At 38.6% G+C, this 22,590-nt stretch overlaps 1 protein-coding gene across 4 annotated transcripts in view; it reads right to left on the bottom strand.

Moving 5' to 3' along the window:
• The window catches only part of BAZ1A (bromodomain adjacent to zinc finger domain 1A), a 132,804-nt gene that overhangs the window by 17,857 nt on the left and 92,357 nt on the right, over window positions 1-22,590 (bottom strand). For 2 of the 4 annotated variants that reach the window (XM_057488500.1, XM_057488501.1), the window contains 8 exons: window positions 20,760-20,925; window positions 20,381-20,494; window positions 17,036-17,160; window positions 6,469-7,065; window positions 4,670-4,833; window positions 3,842-3,996; window positions 2,597-2,745; window positions 217-306 (listed from right to left, as the gene is read on the bottom strand). In XM_057488500.1, coding sequence (XP_057344483.1) covers window positions 217-306; window positions 2,597-2,745; window positions 3,842-3,996; window positions 4,670-4,833; window positions 6,469-7,065; window positions 17,036-17,160; window positions 20,381-20,494; window positions 20,760-20,925 — 1,560 coding nt within the window. The remainder of the gene's footprint in view (window positions 1-216; window positions 307-2,596; window positions 2,746-3,841; window positions 3,997-4,669; window positions 4,834-6,468; window positions 7,066-17,035; window positions 17,161-20,380; window positions 20,495-20,759; window positions 20,926-22,590) is intronic. The other 2 variants (XM_036881254.2, XM_036881253.2) reach the window with 1 other exon arrangement.

The following is a 22,590-nucleotide window of genomic DNA, read 5'->3' as shown; positions in this document are numbered from 1 at the left end:
TTACTGTTCCTGTTAGGCAGGGTGAGAGACAGGACAGGAAACCTAGGGCCTACCCAGTATGGTGAGTCTTGTCTAAAAATCTAGGACACCAAAATGCTACTCCTCGAAGCTTCAGTGTGGGAAAGGGTACCACAAAGAAAGATAGCTAAATATGTAAACCAGTACTCAGCAATATAGAAAGTAAAATCATAATTCTTTAAAAAGTTAAAAATTTACCATGTCTCACACTAGATTGATCTTCCTCTCTCTTTTTCTTGTCCTTTTTTGTTCTATTTCCCTTTTGATCTTTATTAATTTCTGTGTTACCTAATTTCAAATTGATAAAATTAGTTTGAGGATTCTTTTTCATAGCTTAAGGGTTTAACCATAGGCATGACTTTGTAAGTGATGAAAGTATCAACTAAGCAAACAATTCTCATATCTTACCTAAAATAATTAATAGAGATATGATTATCTTCCTCCAGTTAACAAAGCCTAGTTTCATCAATGTGATTAATTGCTGGAATAAAAGAGACATACAAAGGAAAGTGGAGCTTAAGTAGAATTTTTATGCCTTACTTGCTTCCTCAAGAAACTGAAACAATCTCTGAAACTAAACTGGGAAAATTTCTAACAGAGTTAATTTGCTATGTTGAAAAATTATTAAGAGAATGAAGCATTTTAATACATATTACATCTCAAATATTCATAAAATGGAATTCCCTTTTTCTCTTTAGGCTAAGGATACTCTTGATTAATTTGCTCCAAATATTTGAACTATCTTAAAACCCCAGAGGCACCTCCATTGCCTGTTGTTCCATTCAAAACAGACCCTTCAAAGGCTTAAATATGAAATAAGGAGCTGCAGACATCAATTATTCCATTAACTTTTTATGGGACAGCAATGGTAGATGGTAACATCCATATTATAAATGATCAACATTTGACTTTGACCAACATTTATGCTAAACTAAGGTAAGATGAACTTATTTTGCTTATAAGATCTCAAATTAAAAGTTTCTTTTATATCTCCAGATGAATAAATATTTTAACACTGCTGAATACAAAGCAGCATAAGGAACACTGTCACTCAGCTCTCATATAACCTACTAAATGTAAGGTGTACCATCTGCCAGTATTAATTTTTTTTTCTTTTGTGTAAGTATTTAATTAGATATACTGATGAAAATACAAACACACCATTAATTTGATTTGTTCCCCTTGAACTTATAAACAACTTTAATTGATGGCAACTTCGTAAGTGGAAAAATCGGCAGAATTTCATTTTATCCCTTACTGTCTTTCTAGAATCTAGGATTAATGAGTAGCAATAATATATTTATAAGAGCTACATGATTTATAAATAACTTTCAATTGAAATTTTAATTGAAGTAATTGTAGATTCACATGCTGTTTTAAGAGATAATAAAGAGATTTTTTGTACATGTAATTTGATTTAGACAGAAAATCTTAACATTGAAGACAGGGAAGTAAGAGTGACATAGCAAACAGAAACTAATTTTTGTGAGCTGCCATCATATGTATTTTATTTCTTACAACTGCTACTTTCAGTGTGAAAAGTGAGTTATTAAGCTCATGGCAAAATTACCAATTTACAAAAAATATGAATAGATATTTTCTATAAAAAAATTTGAATTGAATTTCAATTTGAATTAAAATAGAATATACTTTTCAAATTAAAAAGACATTTTACAAATATATTCACATTCCAAAATTTCTCTGATAGCACCATCTATTTAAGTAAACTTTGTTTCTTACTAGTCAGCAAGGTAATACTCAATTTTTAAAGGATTTTATTCAAGTTTTTCTCTCAATCTGAGACCAAAAAGATATGGTTATAAAAAACTGTTTCTTCTGGTAACCCACTATTGAGATATAAACTCTCTCAATATCATGAACTATAGTAAGTTAATTCAATATTTCAGAAAGACCGTATCACAGGTAAGTAGAGGCAGTACAACATGAAAATTGACTTGGAACTCCAAACACATATTTTCCTAAAGACATAATGATTGTGTTCCTAGATTAGTTCCTAAAAGCATATTAATTTCATAAACTGCTTAAACATGATTCAGATAGTATTATTTCTATCATCCTAACCATAAATTATAGGGCGTTTTCCTCATCTATGTACCCTTTAACACTGGGTATTTCTGATTTAGTACTTCGTATGCAGTGCTCAGGTGAGTGATCCATATATTATTAAAACATACTCTTTATGGTGAAGCTGCTCCTTTGGGGGTTCTGTTTTAAATAACAACCACCACAAAATTTATGTATCATTTTTGATTATGCAGGGTCTGGGTAGCTGTAAATTTTGGTACTCTTTCTTTTGATGAAACTTTCACAAAAGGAGGGATTGACAGGAATAGATGAAAAAATATTCATTTAATGAGTATCTAGAATAAGTTTTAAAAAGCAGTGTATACTTAAAATATCTATCTCACTTGAAAGAACTCATTTTAAGACAAAAATATAATCTCCAATTTTTCAAATTAGTTAATTTTGTCACATTAGCCTATACAGTTCTATTAAAGGGCAATTTCAAAATCATTTAAATTATAACTAATATTTTGAATTAAAAACAGATACTTACTAAGTGGAGCTTTGAGAAAACGCCGCTCAATGCCCTGCTCTATTTGGAAAAGTGCCATTGCCAGATAATGAACCACGTTGCTCACTGATTGTGGGGTACTTGCATTAGTTGAGACAGTACTTGGTGTTTCTGTTTTTATGCCCAAAAGTCTACAATTAAACAATGAATAGTTTATGATACTTAAAAAACTATTAGTTGAAACTTGAGTCCACTCATTTATCCAAATGCTTACTTACACCTGTGTAAGAAAGTTTCCTCAATGTCAAGGAGCTTGTAGGAAGGGACATAAACATATGAATCACGAGCTAAATTAAATATCAAGACATTTAAGAGGTCAGAAGGGCAAATACCTGGAGGAGGGAAGGTGAATGAGACAAGGTTTAGGGGAAAGGAAGAGAAAGGTTTAGGAAAGGTGATTCTGTGATAGGCCTAGAGAAAGAAAACGTTTCTCCAGCAGCATATCTCTATTTCTCTTACTTCAACTTTTACTGGGTAATGACACTTATATCTGCCTCCTAACTGGTTCCTTAGTCTCCAGTCTTACTCTCTTTGCAATAAATCTCCATGCTGCAGCTAAAAGGATCATGTAAAAACACAAACCCTAGTCACTCAAAGACTTTGGCACGTCTTCCCTTCTAGTATCATAGCTTCCCCACCTTTTAGGTCTCAGCTGCAGTTACTTCCTCTGGTACTTTCTTTGCTGTCTTCATGTGCTATCAGGACAAGTAGCCTTTTCATGTCCCACATTTACACTGGGTATTAACTTCTACTAGAAAGAACTCTTGCCCTGTTTTATAATTTCTAGCTTAATGTCTCATGACCATTTCCTTTGCAACAATAAACTCCTTAAAGGCACATATTATCTAAAATAACTGAAAAAGTAAAAGTATCTACAGATATAGGTTCTTATTAATAGTTCAAATAATATTTAAGTCTAGCATAATTTATGGTTTTCCAAAGAAAAGAAACATGGATAGTATAAAGTTACTTTCTGAAATTAATAAAACCTTAAGTCCAAAGACATTTTTTAAACTTAAGAAATTATTATCCTAACAAGTTGTCTTTTGGCTGCATTAGTACAAAGTAGAGTAACAGAGAGTCTTGATGTTTTATGAAAATCATTTCAGTGGTTATAAATATTAAAGAACTCATGGTAAGGTTTTAAGACAATTGTTTTGAAGAAAAATAAGCATTTACTTAAAAAAAAACCTTACAATTAAGTGGCAAGGAAAATCCTGTTTGTACCTGTCTTTTATTATGACCTTTGCTTGTTCATCAATTTCCATCTCTTCTACATCTTCATTAACAGTTTTAATTATCCCATTTTCCTTGTTTTCCTCACTCAACAGCTCATATCGTCCACTTTCTAATGCTGATCTCCATGTGTGTCGATCTGTAACCTGTAACAAAACCCAAATTTACTAACTCTGAACAATGGCATATATTGTTCCAAAGAAGTATGAAGTTCAACGAAAAATTCATGAAAATTCTAAAACAGCTTGTGAATCAAAAAGGGATCTAAAAATAAGGTTACTAAATGGCCAACATGGATTTGTATCATTCATAGATGGAAGCTTTGGTATCTCATAAACAATCCTAAGATTGGTCATCTGATAGTAGCAAAAAAAAGTGACAGATGATAGCAAAGGAATGAACAGAACACACATATCAAACATGAATTACTTACAGATTTTAAAAAGGTAACAAAGAAACCAATAAACAAACCAGACTCAGCAGAGCAGGCAGGAGCTAGTCAAGGAAGAAGAAAATATCCTTACACATTTCAACATCTTGAATGAAAATACCATAAAACAGATATTTAAAAAATACTAAAAATTATTATTAAAAAGGTCAGTTATGTTCATTAAATTCTCTTTAAGAAAGCAGATATAGTCATATAGCATACTTAAGTTTTCTGTCCATACATTAATATTTTGGTAAAGAGAAATAAAAAATGTATCACTCCCTTATTATTTATTCAAAACACACATGCCTTGCCTATATCAAATAAATGAACAAATATGACCAAAATTCTGATAATTAGGTAAACTAAAAATGAGAACAGGTACAAACCTTGATTGCTCCTAATGTTCCTTGGTAGATTCTGTCCTCAATATCCAGAAGAAAATCTCTCAGCCTTAATTCAAGCTGCCTTTCTGCAGACATCTGCGATGGATCACATGCACTGGAAACTCTTCCCCGACTATATGTAGGTTTGCCATCAGTTTGAGGTTTGTCTGAAATAGTTATCAAATACCTTTATTATGATTTTCTTGTTAAAAAATATAATTTCCCCATGTGACTGTTATGATCATGAGATATGAAAACATAGTAAATCCTTAAGTGCAAAAAAAAAAGGAGAAATGTGTGCACATCACATATCTGATAAGGGACTTATATTTAGAATATATAAAGAACTCTTACAACTCAGTAAGAAGGCAAATAATCCAATAAAAAAATGGGCAAAGGATGTGAACAGATTTTTAAGAGAGATGTACAAATGGTCAGTAAGACCACAAAAAGATCCTCAACATCATTAGTTACTTGGGAAATGCACATCAAAAGCACAATAATGTACCACCATTTCACATCTCTAGGATGGCTAGAATAAAAAAGTCAGATAGTAAGTGTTGATAAGGTGATGAGAAATTTTAACTCACATGCAGTGTTGTTAGGAATATAAAACTGTGTGCCAGCTTTTGAAAATAGTCAGACAATTCCTCAAAAATAATTAAACAGAAATACCATATGACCTCGTAATTTCACTCTTAGGTATATGCCCCAAACAAATAAAAACCTACATTGTCAGAAAAGTTGTACACAAATGTTTATAGCAGCATTATTCATAATGCCCAAAAGGTAGAAAAAGAATGCCCATCAACTAATATGTGGATGAATAAAATGTGATATATACATATAATGGAACATTATTTGGCTATAGAAAGGAATGACATAGTGATATATATTACAACTTGGATGAACCTTGAAAACATTATGCTAAGTGAAAGAAGCCAGTCACAGAAGATCAAGTATTATATAATACCATTCATATAAAATGGTTGGACAGGGAAATTTACAGACAGAAAATAGATTTGTGGTTGCTTAGGTCTATGGTGGGTGGTAGCTAAAAGGTATGGGGTTTCTTTTTTGAGGTGACGAAAATGTTCTAAAATTGTGTGATGGTTGTACATATATGTGAATATACTAAAAACCACTGAACTACGCACTTTAAATGGGTGAACTTTATGGTGTAAGAATTAAATCTCAATAAAGCTGTTAAAAAAAGTTGTGATCTATGTATGGTTTTAAATCCTGAAGAGAACTGTAGTAGTCATGGAAATTGGCTCCTAAAATAAGAGTTCTCTACCTAGAGGCTTTCATTTAGTAACATAAAAGCTTACATCACAAACTGCCTTCTCTTAACCTGTTATCCATGGACCAGCCATCAAACAGGAAATGTTACTATCTCATCTGCCCTTGCAGCCTATCTCCAAAGAAGTGGTAACTAATGGAACATGTCCCTGGACCCTCAGCCAAAACCCTTAGAGAGTGACCTCACTATCAGATGTCTAAAACTGATGGTGACTTTAGGGTCTTGGGTATTCATCTATTAAGGAACGAGATCAGGAAGAGTATGTATATCTCACATTGCTAGATGTGTGTTCCTCATAATCCAAATGGAACCCAGTGGAACCTAGAGAACCTTGTTTCTCAAACTGGCAAACTTTCCCTAACTCACAAACTGAGAGCATGGTCCAAATGAAAGATAAAGTGTTTTAAATACAGATTTAATCGTTTGAAAAATGTTTAATCCTGAGCCAGAGATTATGGGGTGAGAAAAATAAAGGAAGTAGTTTTCATTGAAGATTTACCTGAAAAATGAAGTTTCTCTTCAGAAAAATGGACTAGCTGTGTACATATCCTGTTTTTTTCTTGCAACAAAGTTTCTTTTAAGGCACTTTCTCTATATCCTCTAGAATTAAGAGCTTCAATAAGCTGGTCTAGCTGTTCACAAGAACTGTAAAAGCACCACCGGTTTGGCTTACACACTGGTTTTGGCAGCTGCACAGAATCATCACATAGACCTTGGTCAATGCTGGAGGTAGATTCAGATGTCAACGATGCTCCAGTTTTAGTGGATACCTGAGGATCTTCAGACTGTACATTATTCTGAAATGATGAAGGTCTAGGCAATAGCATGTCTTCAGTGAGACCAGAATAATCCTCTTCAATAAACAATCCAGGAATAGAATGGAAAGTCCAGTATCGCCTATACATACGGTCACGGCCCAAGGGAAAGATATTGGTACATGCTATGGCACTTTGGATTTTTTCTAAGAGCTCTTTTTCTTTTCGTTGGTGTTCCTGTTTTAAAGCTTCTTCCTCATCAGTAGTTAGAGGCTCTCTTATTTCGCAGTTGACCTCTTCTTGCCTTGTAAATTCTTTGTATCCATTTTGCCCCCTTTTCCCTATAGTTGAAACATTTGATCATCATTATAAAACTTCCATTAGAAAAATATGATACAAAGCTACTCCGAGTTACTATGTATTGTGGACTAAATTGTATGCCCCACAATTCACAAGTTGAAATCCTAAATCCTAATGTGACTATATTTGGAGACAGGGTCTTCAAGGAAGTGATTAAGTTTAAATGAGGTAATATGGGTGAGGCCAAAATACAGCAGGACTGATTGCTTATAAGAAGAGAGACTATAGCACTCTCTCAACTTGTGGGCACACAGGACGAGTTGTGTGAGGGCACTTCAAGAAGGTTCTATCTGCAAGCTGAGGAGAGAGGCCTCTCCAGAAATCAACCCTGCTGGCACCCTGACCTTGGACTTTCAGACTTCAGAACTGTGAGAAATAAGTTTCAGTTGTTGAAGCCACCCAGTCTGTGGTATTTTGTTATGGCAGCATGAACAGACTAAAACACTATGTTAATAAGAAAGTGGTACACATAAATATAAAGGGATACATATAAATCTTCCATCTCCATACTGGAAAGTAGCAGGGTCTTTTACTCATTCTGTAACATATTCAGTCTTTTCCCTAAGGTAGGAGTCAGCAAACTACTTTTAAAAAGGGTTAGCTCGTAAATATTTTAGGCTTTGTGTGTCAACTGGCTTCTGTCATAGCTGCTCAAATCTGCCACTGTAGCGTGAAAGCAGCTGTAGCCAATATGTAAATGAACGAGCATGGCTGTGTAATAAACTTTAGTCACTGTAATCTGAATTTTGTAATTTTCACATGTCACAAAATATGTCTTTTTGATATTTTTCAACTATTTAAAAATGTAAAAACCATTCTTAGTTTATTGGTCATATAAAAACTAGGGACATGGTGGATTTGGCCAATAGGCTGCAGTTTACTAACCACTGCTTTAAGAACTCCTAATTTTTAGCTGGGCACCTAGGAAAGAAGGACATTTCCTAGACCCTCTTTCCCCAGGAGGTATGGCTACATGGGAAACTTCTGGTCAAAGAGAATGGAACAGAAGCATTATATGTAACCTCTGGGTTGTGCCTCTCTTTCTTCTTTCCCCGCTCCTACTAGCTAGAATGGAGACATGGAGATACACCATTTTGGAACATGAGGATGGCAGCAAAACTCTAAGGATCACAGTACCAACAAGATAGAACGAGTGTGGATTCCTGGTGACCTGCCTAGTCTTTTAGGCTGTGTTCAAGAACTAAGTGTCTCTCTTGTTTCAGTCACTGTCAAATTGCTTATTAAATGGCTGGGAGTGTTTCTTCTATTTATTTTGCTTGAAAGAGTTTGTGTAAGATTGGAATTACCTGCTTCTTTAAAATACGGCAAAATTCACCTGTAAAGTTGTTTAGGACTGATGTTTTCTTAGTAGGAAAATTTTTAATACTGATTCAAGATCTTTAAATGGCTTAGGGCCATTCACATTTTTAATTTTTTCATGAATCCATTTTCATAATTTGTAGTTCTCCAGGATTTTGCTAATTTCTACCTCCATTTTTAAATTTGCCATAAAATTGAATTACGTGGTTCCCTTATCTTTAAATTTCTACTCCATCTGTGGTCATGTCTCTTCCCTTGAGTCCTCAGTTTGTTTATTGTGACCACCCTCCACCAATCATATCACAAAAGGTTTGTCTAGTTTGTAGCTTTTTTTAAAGAACGAACTTTTTGCTTTGTTTTTCTTCTCTATTCTAGTTTTATTTTCTATTAATTTCTACTTGTATCTATTCTTTCCTTATATTTGGGGAGATTATTCTATTTTCTACCTCTAACTTCTTAAATGAATGCCTAGCTCAATTTGCCTTCATTCTTTCCTAATATATAGTAAAGCTATAAATATATATATGCTTTCCTTTAAATAGAGGGACTGTATCCTCCAGGAGTTAATATGCAGTATTGATTAGTTCAAAACATTTTCTAGTTTCTATAAGAATATAGTAATTTATCCTCCATTTACCCCACGGTCCCAAGCATATAAGTCGGTGAGAATTATGCCTGGGATTTGCCTCACCTTATCTCTAAACATCCCGACCCTCCCCCAAGGCAACAGGCCAAGCGGATCCACCACAATAAAATGCACAACTCTGCACCACGTTGCTCTGTCTCTGTCCTCTCTGTCTCTCTGTCCCGCTGCTCCCCCTCTCTTTCCTTCTCTCCCCCCCCACCTCTGGGGGCAGCCACTTTCTCTTTCAGATAATAAAATCTCTTCGTGGGCCCGTGTCTCCTGAGTCTTCTGGGTAAGGAGGGTCATGGTGAGATACCCTTTCATTGGTGACGTGACTTCGGATGAGGCTCTCCCATTGACTTTGCTCTTCCTCCAGGAACCTGAGCTGCTTTGGAACCCTCACTGCCCGATTCTTCTCCACAGACTCACTGCCCATTTCCCCGGTCGCTCGTCTTCTCGCCCAACACCAGCCTTCGATTTGGTGAGTCTCCCCTTCATGGTCGACTTAAATGTCCCTTTGGAACCTGGGAAGTGACCGTTGAGTGTCCGGCACCCCCAAAGGCTCCTCTGGGAAAGGGGTATCCCCAACCATGACTTTCAGAGTCATGGTTGATCCCCATAGTCAACCTTTCTCTGCCTCCCCATGGTGAGAATCCTCATTCACTGAGGCCCAGTCTCCCTTTATCTACATATCTACTCTACTCATAAACTCCTGGTACCAGGTACCGAGCCTCCTCGGCGTTTTCGCCTCGACCCCGCAGTTAGAGGTGGTGATGACCTCCTAACTGTGCCTGGTCTTCTCCGTGACCTTCTCAATTGCTCAGGGATGCCTCAGTGACTTCTGAACGGTCTCGTTCTCACCATGGGATCTGACCCCTCTGTGCCCGCAGATTCACCACTAGGATGCTTATTCAATAATCTAAAGCCCCTCCACCTCACTCTAGACCTCAAACCTTTTCTGCTTGTTCACTACTGTAATCAGATCTGGCCACAATATCCCTTGGACAATCAGTCTAAATGGCCCCCCAATGGCTCTTTAGATTCTAAAATTCTCCACGACTTATACAACTTCTGTGAGCGTATGGGCAAATGGAAAGAGATCCCATATATCCAGGCTTTCTCCTACCTCTGAACTAAGCCCTCTCTCTGTCCCCCCTGCAATCCTAAACACCTACTACTTGCCTTAAAGTCCTCACCCTCCAACAGACCAGATCCCACTTCATCTTCTGACTTTGACCCCACTGACGAATCCCCACCCTACCGACCCAAAATCCCCATGGCACCTCCTCTTTCTCCTCCTCCTCCTCCACCACCCAGTCCACACAGTGTTGCCACAGAAACTGCCCAGCCTCCTCCCCCTCAATCCCCACCCAGTTTCCCACCACAGGCTCCCGTCAGGGGCGGAGCAACAACCCCGCCTCCTCTACCTCAACCAGTTTCCCTCCCATCCTGAGATCCCCTACCAAGTCTTCCTGTCACTCGTTCTCCAACGCAGATCCTAGCCCCACTACGGGAAGTAGCCGGTACAGAGGGCGTCATCCGGGTGCATGTCCCTTTCTCTCTCTCCGACCTATCTCTAATTGAGAAAAGATTAGGCTCTTTCACTTCCAACCAGCTACTTACATAAAAGAGTTCGGTACCTAACTCAGTCATATGATCTTACCTTTCATGATATTCACATGATCCTACCCAACACACTTTTGCCTGAGGAGTGTAGGCGAGTCTGGGAACAGGCTAGAACTCATGCCGATGAGGTTCACCAAACTACTCCAGCTCATCCAACAGGTGCTGAAGCAGTTCCTGACCGAGACCCTAATTGGGCCTATAATACAGCAGGGGGAGTCACCAATCAAGATCAATTCATCACCTGTCTCTTGGTGGGTTTCAGGAAGTCAGCCAATAAGGCCATTAACTATGAAAAACTGCCCCGGCCTGCGGGACAAACGTGGGGTGTCGCCGGAGACGCCTGCAGAAATGAAACAAGCAAGGGACACAAAGCACGACCAGCAAGACAGGATGTCTGAACAAGCTGGCACAGTTTATTGTTTGCAGGCTCAATTTATATAGGCTAGCAAGGAAGGGGTGGGTCAGAAGATTATTGGACCTTAGGTGGTGCTGGCGGGAAGGTGTAGAGGGGTGATTGGGCCTTGGCTGGCACTGGAAGGAGCGGAGGACCCGGAAGAGAAGCGGGGAGTTCACCATTTTGTGGGTGGGGGGTCGTTTGGTCCCCAGCAAAAAACTCCAAGAGATTATTCAGGATAAAACTGAGAGTCCCTCTATGTAGACCGCCTCACCAAAGCTCTTTTACAACATACAAACCTAGACCCTGAGACTCCAGATGGGAGACAATTATTAATGATCTACTTCTTCACCCAGAGTTTCGCCGACATTAAGGCTAAACTTAGACGTCTAGAGAAGGGACCCTTAACTCCTCAGGCAGAAGTCCTGGCAGTGGCCTTCAAAGTATATAATGGAAGAGGTGAAAAGGCCCGTAAACAAAAATATCAAATGATGGCTAAGGCCTTCCAACCTACCCCAACCACTGGTGCTCGGGTATCCTCACTTCCTAAGAAGCAGCCAGGAGGACCTCCTGGTCCATGTTTCAAATGTGGTCAAACAGGTCATTGGGTCAGAGCCTGCCCAAATCCCCAGAAGCCCCCAGGTCCATGCCCTAAGTGCCATCAGGAGGGACACTGGGCTGTTGACTGTCCTCACACACCGAGAGGTGCCAGGCCATCCAGCTCTACACTCCATACACAGACCTTCTAGGTCTGGCAACTGATGATTGAGGGGGCCTGGGACTCCTACACCCGACCACTACCATCACTACAGGAGCTCAGGTAACCATTGTGGTAGCGGGTAGGCCCATCTTTTTCCTTTTGGACACCAGGGCCACCTACTCAGTCCTGAAGGAGTTTTGGAGACCTACCTCCCTCTCCTAGTCCTCTAAAGTCGGGGTAGAGGGCACACCTCATCAACCTTTACAAACTCCCATGCTTCACTGCATCTTTAGAGGCATTGCTCTCTCTCACTCCTTTTTGGTGATTCCCCAGTGTCCCATCTCCCTTATGGGAAGAGACCTATTATACAAGGTTGGAGCTTCCATTACTTTCGCTCCTGGACCACACCTCAACCCCGATTCGCCTTCAATCCCACTTTTACTCACCCTCCAACCCACTGCAAACCCACCTCCCTCTCCTTTTCCTCTGCCCACCCCATCTGGTCAACCCTGTAGTCTGGGACACCCTCACCCCTTCTGTCGCCACCTTCCCCCCAGTAATTGTCAGACTTAAAGACCCCACCTCTTTTCCCTCTCATCCTCAGTACCCGCTGCCCCTCAAGAGTTTACTGGGCCTGCAGCCAATTATCCAGGAACTTTTACACAAACGGCTACTACGACCAGCCAATTCCCCTTTCAATACTCCTATACTGGCAATTAAAAAGCCTAATGGTTCTTACAGGCTTGTCCAGGACCTAAGAATAATTAATGCAGCTGTTGTTCCCATCCATCCTGTGATCCCTAACCCCTATACTTTATTGTCCACCATTCCTGCTTCCACCACTCACTTTTCTGTCCTTGACCTCAAAGATGCATTCTTCACTATCCCCCTCCATCCCGACTCTCAAAATCTGTTTGCTTTCACCTGGACCAATCCCGCCACCCAAACTTCTACTCAATTAAACTGGACAGTCCTTCCCCAAGGCTTTAGAGATAGTCCCCATCTTTTTGGACAGGCTCTAGCACAAGACCTCAAATCCCTTATTCTCTTGAGCTCCACCCTCCTTCAACATGTAGATGATCTTCTCCCGTGCTGTCCCTCCTGAAAACCTCTCAACAGGATACTATTCTCCTTTTAAACTTCCTCTCAGAACATGGCTATCGGGTTTCACCCTCCAAAGTTCAGCTGTCTGCAGCTCAGGTCACATATGTGGGAGTTCAGCTCTCCCCAGGCTACAAGGCCATTACCATAGACAGGAAACAACTTCTCCAAACCATGCCCATTCCAAATAACAAAGACGAAATTCTCTCTTTCCTGGGTCTTTCTGGGTTCCTTCGTTCATGGATCCCCAATTTTTCACTCCTGGCTGCCCCCCTATATGAAGCATCCCGAGGACCTCTTGCTGAGCCCCTCTTGATGCCTGTAGCTAAGCCCTTCTATAGACTCCAGCTGGCCCTTCTACAAGCCTCTGCTCTGCACTTGCCTGATCTCACACGTTCCTTTTCTCTATATGTCTCAGAAAGGCAGGGCTTCGCCCTGGGACTTCTGAGACATATGTTAGGACCTTCCTTTGCCCCGGTTGCCTATCTTTCCAAAAAACTAGATCCTACTATTTGGGGATGGGCTCCTTGCCTGCGAGCCCTAGCAGCAGCTGCCGTCATTCAAGAATCCAAAAAACTCACCTTCGGGTCAACCACAACTGTTTTCTCCCCTCATCTTCTTTCTGAACTCCTTACCTACAATGGCCTGCAGACTCTTTCCCCCTGCAGGATTCTATCACTTTAGGTTGCCCTAGTTGAAGACACCTCCCTCAATTTCAAAACCTGTCCTCCCCTTAATCCCTCTACCCTTCTTCTATTACCTCCCAATCCACAGGCAGGATCACAACCCCCCTTCCATAACTGTTTGCAAACTCTAGATGAACTCCTACCCTGTCCCTCCCACATTCAGGAGGGTACCCTTCCTCAGGCCACATATACCTGGTTTACTGATGGCAGTTCCTTTATCCATGAGGGTGTTCGATGGGCAGGATATGCCATTGTCTCTCTGGACAAAACTATTGAGGCAAAGCCCTTACCTCCTAATACTACAAACCAACAAGCAGAACTGATTGCCCTTACCCGAGCCTTCACTTTGGCGCAGGGGTCCTCTCTTACTATCTATACTGATTCTAAATATGCTTTCCATATCCTGCTGTCCCACGCAGCAATCTGGAAAGAACGGGGACTCCTCAACACCAAGGGCAGCTCTATCACCAACGCCAAACACATTATACCACTGACAGAAGCCTCACATCTTCCAACAGCCATAGGCCTAGTATACTGCCGCTCCCATGGGTCAGATCAGTCATCCATCACCCTTGGTAACAACAGGGCAGATGAGGCAGCCCGAAAAGCAGCGTTAGTCCTTGTAATAAGTGCCCTCGTTCCAAGCCCTAAAAAATTCGTTTCCACAACTACCGGCCCGCCTTCCACTGAGGCCATACTCTCCTGCTTACATCACTTATTCCATCCTAACCTCCAATCTTTACACCTTCTCAAAATTTACCTGCCTCTTTCTCATTCAGAAACTGCCTTCCTCAAAACACTCACCACTTCATGAGAGATCTGTCAAAAAGTCAATCCTAACTCACCTTCTCGACCACCCGCCTTTCCTACCCATCAAACACGAGGGCTCATTCCCGGGACTGATTGGCAGCTCAACTTCACTCACATGCCCCCAGAAAAACACCCCCGGTATCTTTTAGTACTGGTAGACACATTTTCAGGATGGGTTGAGGCCTTTCCCATAACTAACAAACGAGCCCAGACTGTCTCCAGTGTCCTACTGTCTGAAATTATCCCATGCTTTGGGATACCTACTTCCTTACAATCAGACAATGGCCCCGAGTTTATCTCTCAAATCTCCCAAGTAACCACTAAGGCCCTTAATATTCCATGGCATTTTCACATCCCCTATCACCCACAATCCTCAGGTAAGGTGGAAAGAACCAAAAGAACCCTCAAATCTATCCTTACTAAATTATCCCTGGAGCTCCACCTTGACTGGATAAAACTCCTCCCCTTGGCCCTACTTGGACTCTGGGCCTTGCCAAAAAAACCTGCTACACTTTCTCCTTTTGAACTCATGTATGGCTGCCCCGTGCTTCCTCAGGTCTCAACTCTGAACCTCCTATCCTTCCTCCTCATCTTGTCAACCCTTTACTTCAACACATTCATTCTCTACTCTGGTCTCACGCTGATCTCTATACACAAAAACCTCAAGACCCGACTTCTACTTTTTATCACCCAGGAGACTCTGTGCTCCTATCCCTGCCACACCAAGCAACACCATCCCTAACTCCCAAATGGCAAGGACCATACACAGTAATCCTTTCCACACCAACTGCAGTTAAACTTCAAGGTCTTCCCCATTGGATACACAACTCCCACCTTAAGCCGTTTGTCTCCCCTTATTCCCCTCCCACCAAATCTCCCACAGGTTCCTACTTCTCCACCCTGACGGGACCTCTTACTCTCCGCATTTCGTGCTGCTTATCTCCACTTCCACTCATCACGGAAGAAGTTTCTGCCAGCACAGAGTCCTAAGACCTCCCTTACAACTGCCATGCGTCATGCCTCAGGATTGTTAACCCTGGTCGCAACACTTATTCTCTCACCAGACCTATCTTCCCAATGCCAGCCCTTTTTTCTCTTGCAGACTGTCCAAAAGATTGCACCATCAAGGATTACCTTTGCCCTACAGGTTGCTTTTTCTGTCTACACATATGTCCCCCCAAAATGCTATTAATTCAGCCGCCCTATGTAAACAAAGAAATCAGTCCAAATGCAAAAAACTTCTAACCAAACCTTTAACCAGCTTATATTACAGGATTACCAACCCCTCTCCAAAGACGATGATCCTTATTAAACCTGGAACACACCCTCGCCACTGCAGACCAAGGGCTCATCTGAGGACCGCCCCCCATCAATACAAAAATGAACCTCATCGCCCCTAATCAGCAGGAAGCAGTTACTGAAGACTGACCTTCACCCCTTCCCAAATCCTCTACCACTCATAAAACAGAAAAGGGAGGAATGTAAGAATATAGTAATTTATCCTCCATTTACCCCATGGTCCCAAGCACATAAGCCGGTGAGAATTATGCCTGGACTTTCCTGGGGCTTGCCTGGGACTTGCCTCACCTTATCTCTAAACATCCCGACCCTCCCCAAAGGCAACAGGCCAAGCGGATACACCACAATAAATGGCACAACTCTCTGCACCATGCTGCGCTGCTCCCTCTCTGTCTCTGCTCTCTCTCTGTCCTCTCTGTCTCTCTGTCCCGCTGCTCCCTCTCTCTCTCTCTCTCTCTCCCCGCCCCCCCGGGGGGCAGCCACTTTCTCTTTCAGATAATAAAATCTCTTGCGTGGGCCCATGTCTCCTGAGTTGTTCTGGGTAAGGAGGGTTGCGGCGAGATACCCTTTCAGTTTCCACTATGGTTTCTACTTTGACCAATTACTTAGAAGTATATCTTAGAACTCTAGTCATACGAGGTTTATTTGTTTTGGATTTCTAAACTAATTGCATTATAATCAGAGAATATAGGTTCTATGATACAAGAGATTTTGTCTCTATATAATAACCATTTAGAAAATAATGTAGAAAAGAAAAGACACCATCCAAATTACAAGCACGGAGTAAACTTAAGCATCACCTTCAACAGTTGTCAAATGAAGATGATTAAAGATCCTCATAAGTAATTTGTATCAACAGCTTTAAAACAATGTATTCCCTTTGATCCAGAAATTTATTAAATTATTTTAAGGCAGAAGAGATTTCCATTCTTAGCAATAGGACACCCATTACAAGCTTTACTGATCTATCTCTAGCATCTAAGAGGCATTCAATGTATACTGAATGAATATGTTTTAGAGTAAAAATTACTACTTAGTCTAATGTAGTAAATACAAAAACTCAGTAAGACTCGCTGACTAACCAAAAGTTGAAGTTATGGGGAAATGACCTATTAAAAAGATAATACTATCTCTCTTCTCCAAAGTACAAATGACATGTGAGTAAAAACCTAATCATAAATATACTAATGTAACTTTGTAACACCATCTTATAACATAATGGTCACCATTTAAAAAGCTTATCACAGCTATGAGTTGGGCATTTAAAAAACAAACACACCTTAGAATCAATAGGTAGAATTAATTTAATACATATTTCAGAATAGCTGAATTAATAAAGTATCTTGTCAACTAAAAACAAGCACATGCCCTTAAGAAATTTCTGTATTACCTCTTTGGCCTCTTTTATGTGATCCTGGGTCATCTTCATCTTCAGTGACTGTATCTTGATCTAGTTCCTTTCGCTCTATTTCTTTGCTCTCAGTGCTAGTATCAAAATCTTCCCTTTCTTCTTCCCTATGGGATAAAAACAAAGATCATATTCATTAATGAATATATAATTCCATTCATGAAATACTTACTGCCTGTCTATGAAGTGCCAGGCATTATGCTTTGGAAGTAGTGGAGAAGACATGGAGTTTATAGTCCTGCAGAGAAAACAGATAAGTAATAATACATAAGCTATCATAAAAATGAAAGTATGTAATAAAAAAGGAGATGTTCAAGGTTCTACGAAAGCATTTCAAGGAGAACAAATCTAGTCTCAAGGATGAGGAAAGGCTTGCTTGAAGGAACATCAAAATGCGAGACCAGAGACGAGGGAGACTGGGGAGGGGTGAGGAGACAGATGAGAAAAAATCTCCATTTCTGGCAGAGTGGATTAACATATGAAAAGGCACTGAGCTGAAGGGAAAAGGAAGGAGTCTATAATTTTGATAAAAATGTAAAAAAATATTATTCAGCCATAAAAAGAAATCCTGCCATTTACAACAACATGGTTGGCGCTAAAAGGGTATTATGCTCAGTGAAACAAGCCAGGTGGAGAGAGACAAATGCCCTATAATTTCACTCATTTGTGGAGTGTAAAAACAAAGCAAAACAGCATTAGACTCAGACACTAAGAAGTGACTAGTGGTTACTAAAGGGGAAGAGAGTGGGTGGGGTGGGGGCAGGGTAAGGAGAACTACTGAACCACTGTGATATATGTTTGATTAAAAAAAAAAGTAAAAGAAAAGAAGTAATCCAAGACATGGAAGAGAAAGTCAGGTTTAGATCATCCTGGGCTTTGTAGGGAATTATTCAAAAAGCAATGGGGAAAAAGTAAAAGGGTTTATAAAAGGTAAATGGTATGATTAGAAAGTGTTTCGGCTGCTAAGTGGAAAATGATTTGGTAGAGAAAGCAGATGAGGGGAAACCAATAAAAGAGGCCACTGTAATAGTCCAGGTAGTAGGCTGGGATGTGATGGTGACACAGAGTAGAAAGGACATTAAGTAGACAAACAGTGGAGGACAGAAGACAAACTTCACATACAGTAAGTAGGAAAAATGAACACAATGTGAGTGTTTTACCTAATTGTATTGTCCAAATTAAAACAAAAATTGTATCAATCATGAAAGAAATTCACTGCTTAAATTCTACATCCAAAGTGAGGTTTGTAAACTCAAATGTATTTAGGAGCTAGAGAAATAATGAATGAGGCTTAGATGAGTATAAATAAATGTGAAGTGGTGGGATCTATAACATGCCTTTTTTCTTTTTTTTAAAAATTGAGACTCACAAGGAATAAAAATGTAACTATGTGAGGTGGTAGATATTTAATTATAATCATTTTGTGAATTATGCACATATCAAATCATTATGTTATATGTCTTAAATACAGTATTATATGTCAATTTTATCTCAATATAACTGAAAATGTGTAAAAAAATTAAAGAAAGATATTTCACATACCTTAAAAATCACCATTTTAAAGTGTAAAGTTAGTGGTTTTTAGTATATTCACAATGTTGTGCAATGATTACCCCTAATTTCAGAATATTTTCATCATTCCAAAAGAAAAATCTCATAGTCATTAGTAGTCACTTTCCATTTCCTCTTCCCCACTGCCCCTGGTAACTACTTTGATCTACTTTGTTATAGATTTGTCTATTCTAGACTTTTCATATAATTGGAAGCATACAATACATTGTCTTTTGTGACTAGTTTCTTTCACTGAGCATGTTTTTAAAGTTCAACCATATTGTAGCTTATACCAGAATTCCATTCCTTTTTATTGCTGAATAACATTCTGCTGTACGGACATATCACATTTTGTCTATCCATTCATTAATAAATAGACATTTGGGTTATTACCATCTTCTGGCTGTTAGAAATAATGCTACTATGAACTTTTATGTATACATTTTTGGATAAATTTATATTCTTAATTCTCTTGGGTATGTATTAGGAATGGAATCGCTGGATCATATGGTGATATATGATTTAACTGAGGAACTGCCAAATTTATCCAAAGCAGCTGTAAACTATTTTATAACCCCATCAACAAAGTATGGGAGTTCTGATTCTTCCACATTCTCAGCAACACTTGCTATTGTTCCTCAATTAGATCATAGTCTTCCTAGAGAGTGTGGGGCAGTATCTCATTGTGATTTTTTTTCATGTGCATTTCCCCAATAACTAATGATTTAAGGCATCTTTTCTTGTGCTTCTTGTATATACCTTCTTTGAAGAAATGCCTATTAAAATCCTTTGCCCATTTTTTAATTAGTTTGTCTTTTTAGTGTTGAGTTGTATGAGTTCTTTATATATTCTGGATATTAGACCATGATCAGATATATGATTTGCAAGTATTTTTTTCAGTGACAAGGTTGTCTTTTTGCTTTCTTGACAGTGTTCTATGAAGCACAAAAGTTTTTAATTTTGGTGAAGTCCAATTATCTAGTATTTCCTTTGGTTGCTTGTTGCTTTAGGTGCACTATTTATTAACTTTGTTAAGCTACCCAAGCTCAATTTTTAAAGTGCTGTTGATGGCCATATAAAATATACCTGTTGCAAGTTTGTAACATATAATATTAAGACTTAATAGGTGTTTTTGCATGAAAGCATAATCAAAGTCAAATACACTAATTTCAGAATATTGAGAATTTTTGGAACCTTTCCTTGCAGATTTTGTAAAAAAAAAGAAAAAAATTATTTCTGCTAAATTTGAATATGCTTTGCCATCTACAGTTGTCTTCACAGTTAGTCTTCATCCCAAATATTCTGAAATGCAATAAAATGCTTAGGCAGTCATTAAACTGCTTATGGTGCTGCCATCCTTTCCCTATACCTTCTATCAAAACCTCCAATTTCATCACTATTCCTCAATGGACTTGGAGCAGCTCTGAAATACACAGAGTACAACTATGATGATGGTGGTGGTGGAGGGGGAAGATACTACTATTAACGCTAGAACTATATTACAGATTAAAAATAGCCTACTGGAAGTTTTCTGGGAAATTATCATTTATAAATTAACTCTATGAGAAAATGAGTTGTAGATTCTGTGGAAGTATTTTTTAACATAACACATCTATGCTTGAGGAATGGCTATACGTAAATTTCAAAGGTACACCAACACAATTATGTACCTACAGAAAACTAGTTCCCTAAAAATTTTGAAAGCATTTTAGAGTTTAAGGTGCTGATTTTTCTTATTTATGTACTACCAGATGAGCAGTGTAATTCAAACCATACCCAACAGATATATCTGCAGCTGAATTTCTTTGTTCATCTTCCTTCAGTTTTTCTTGTTTCTCTTTCATTTTCTGTTCTTGTTCCTTAAGTTTTTCTTCCTTTCTTTTACGAATTCTGAAAGTTAAAATCAATTATTATAGTCTATCTGATGTAAAGATACTTTTAATTTTTAACTTGCAGCATCTTGTCTTTAATCTTCAAATTATGGAACGTACTCCAATGTTATCATAAAATCTTAATGCAGCAATCCATTCAAAACCTCTTAGTTATCAAACATCAGTATGAGATAATATCACCTTATAGCCCAATATGAAATATGGTTTTAGACACAAAGAAATAAACAGGTTTCATTAGTGCGCTGACTATAATTATCTCTTACCTAGCAGCTGCCTCCTCCCTCTCTTTTCGATGTTGTTCTGCTTTTAACTCCCGGAACTCCTGTTTTGCCTGTCGTAATATATCAACATAATCTTCAATGAAATCCCTAGCAGAGACTAGGGTCAGCAGTTTCCCACAGAGAGCATGAAGTATTTTCATTTTTTCTCCTGTCAAAAATTGGCAAATAACTTCTGTATTATCAAATGACAAAAAAGGAATTGTGCTTGAAATTTTTTTTTTTTTATAATTATTTTTTTATTGAAGGGTAGTTGACGCACAGTATTACATTACATTAGTTTCAAGTGTACAACACAGTGGTAGAACATTTATATACATAATTCGAGGTTCCGGCTATCACCCTACCAAGCTGTTACATTATCTTGACTATATTCCTTATGCTATACATTACATCCCGGTTACTTATTTATTTTACCATTGGAAGTCTGTCCTTTTTTTTTTTTTTTTTTTTTGTGAGGGCATCTCTCATATTTATTGATCAAATGATTGTTAACGACAATAAAATTCTGTATAGGGGAGTCAATGCTCAATGCACAATCATTAATCCACCCCATGTGCTTGAAATTTTTAAATTTGTGGCTCAATGTGAAAATGCTTAATGAAGAATAGGAAAAAGTTCTCTCTAGATGAAACATGCTAATGCCATGTCTTTAGAAAAGCAACTTTAAATCCAATTTAACAGTTATGTGATATACAAGGCATTTCAAACACTAGCAACTACCTTATATTACTACTTAAACAGCCATGAAAAGTTATCTAATTACAAAGAATTGTTTTTCAAATTTTAATTCTTAGGCTCAGAAATGAAGTTCAAATCAAAACTCTATTATAGATTCAAAAATACATCAAAAAGATCATCCATCATCATCAAGTGGGATTTATTCCAAGAATGCAAGGATGGTACAATATTCGAAAATCCATCAACATCATCCACATCAACAAAAAGGACAAAAACCACATGATCATCTCCACAGACGGTGAAAAAGCATTTGACAAAATTCAACATCCATTCATGATAAAAACTCTCAACAAAATGTGTATAGAGGGCAAGTATCTCAACATAATAAAGGCCATACATGACAAACCCACAGCCAACATCATATGTAACAGCAAAAAGTTGAAAGTTTTTCTTCTAAGATTGGGAACAAGACAAGGATGCCCATTTTCTCCACTTTTATTCAACATAGTTCCGGAGGTCCTAGCCACGGCAATCAGACAACACAAAGAAATAAAAGGCATCCAGATTGGCAAGGAAGAAGTTAAACTGTCACTGTTGGCAGATGACATGACATTGTACATAAAAAACCCTAAAGAATCCACTTCAAAACTACTAGAACTAATAACTGAATTCAGCAAAGTTGCAGGATACAAAATTAATAAACAAAAATCTGTTGCATTCCTATATACTAATGATGAACTAGCAGAAAGAGAAATCAAGAAAACAATTCCATCCACAATTGCATCAAAAGAATAAAATACCAAGGAATAAACCTAACCAAGGAGGTGAAACACCTACACCCTGAAAACTACAAGACACTCATGAGATAAATTAAAGAAGACACCAATAAATGGAAATACATCCCATGCTCATGGAAGGGAAGAATTAATATTGTCAAAATGGCCATCCTGCCTAAAGCAATCTACAGATTCAATGCAATCCCTATCAAAATACCAACAGCATTCTTCAACAAACTAGAACAAACAGATCTAAAATTTATATGGAACCACAAAAGACCCTGAATAGCCAAAGCAATCCTGAAGGAAGAACAAAGCTCAGGATGTTATGCTCCCCAATTTCAAGCACTACTACAAAG

The sequence above is a fragment of the Manis pentadactyla genome, chromosome 11, assembly GCF_030020395.1.
Source record: "Manis pentadactyla isolate mManPen7 chromosome 11, mManPen7.hap1, whole genome shotgun sequence".
NCBI classification, from domain to species: Eukaryota; Metazoa; Chordata; class Mammalia; order Pholidota; family Manidae; genus Manis; species Manis pentadactyla.
This window is presented reverse-complemented; position numbering and strand designations above follow the sequence as displayed.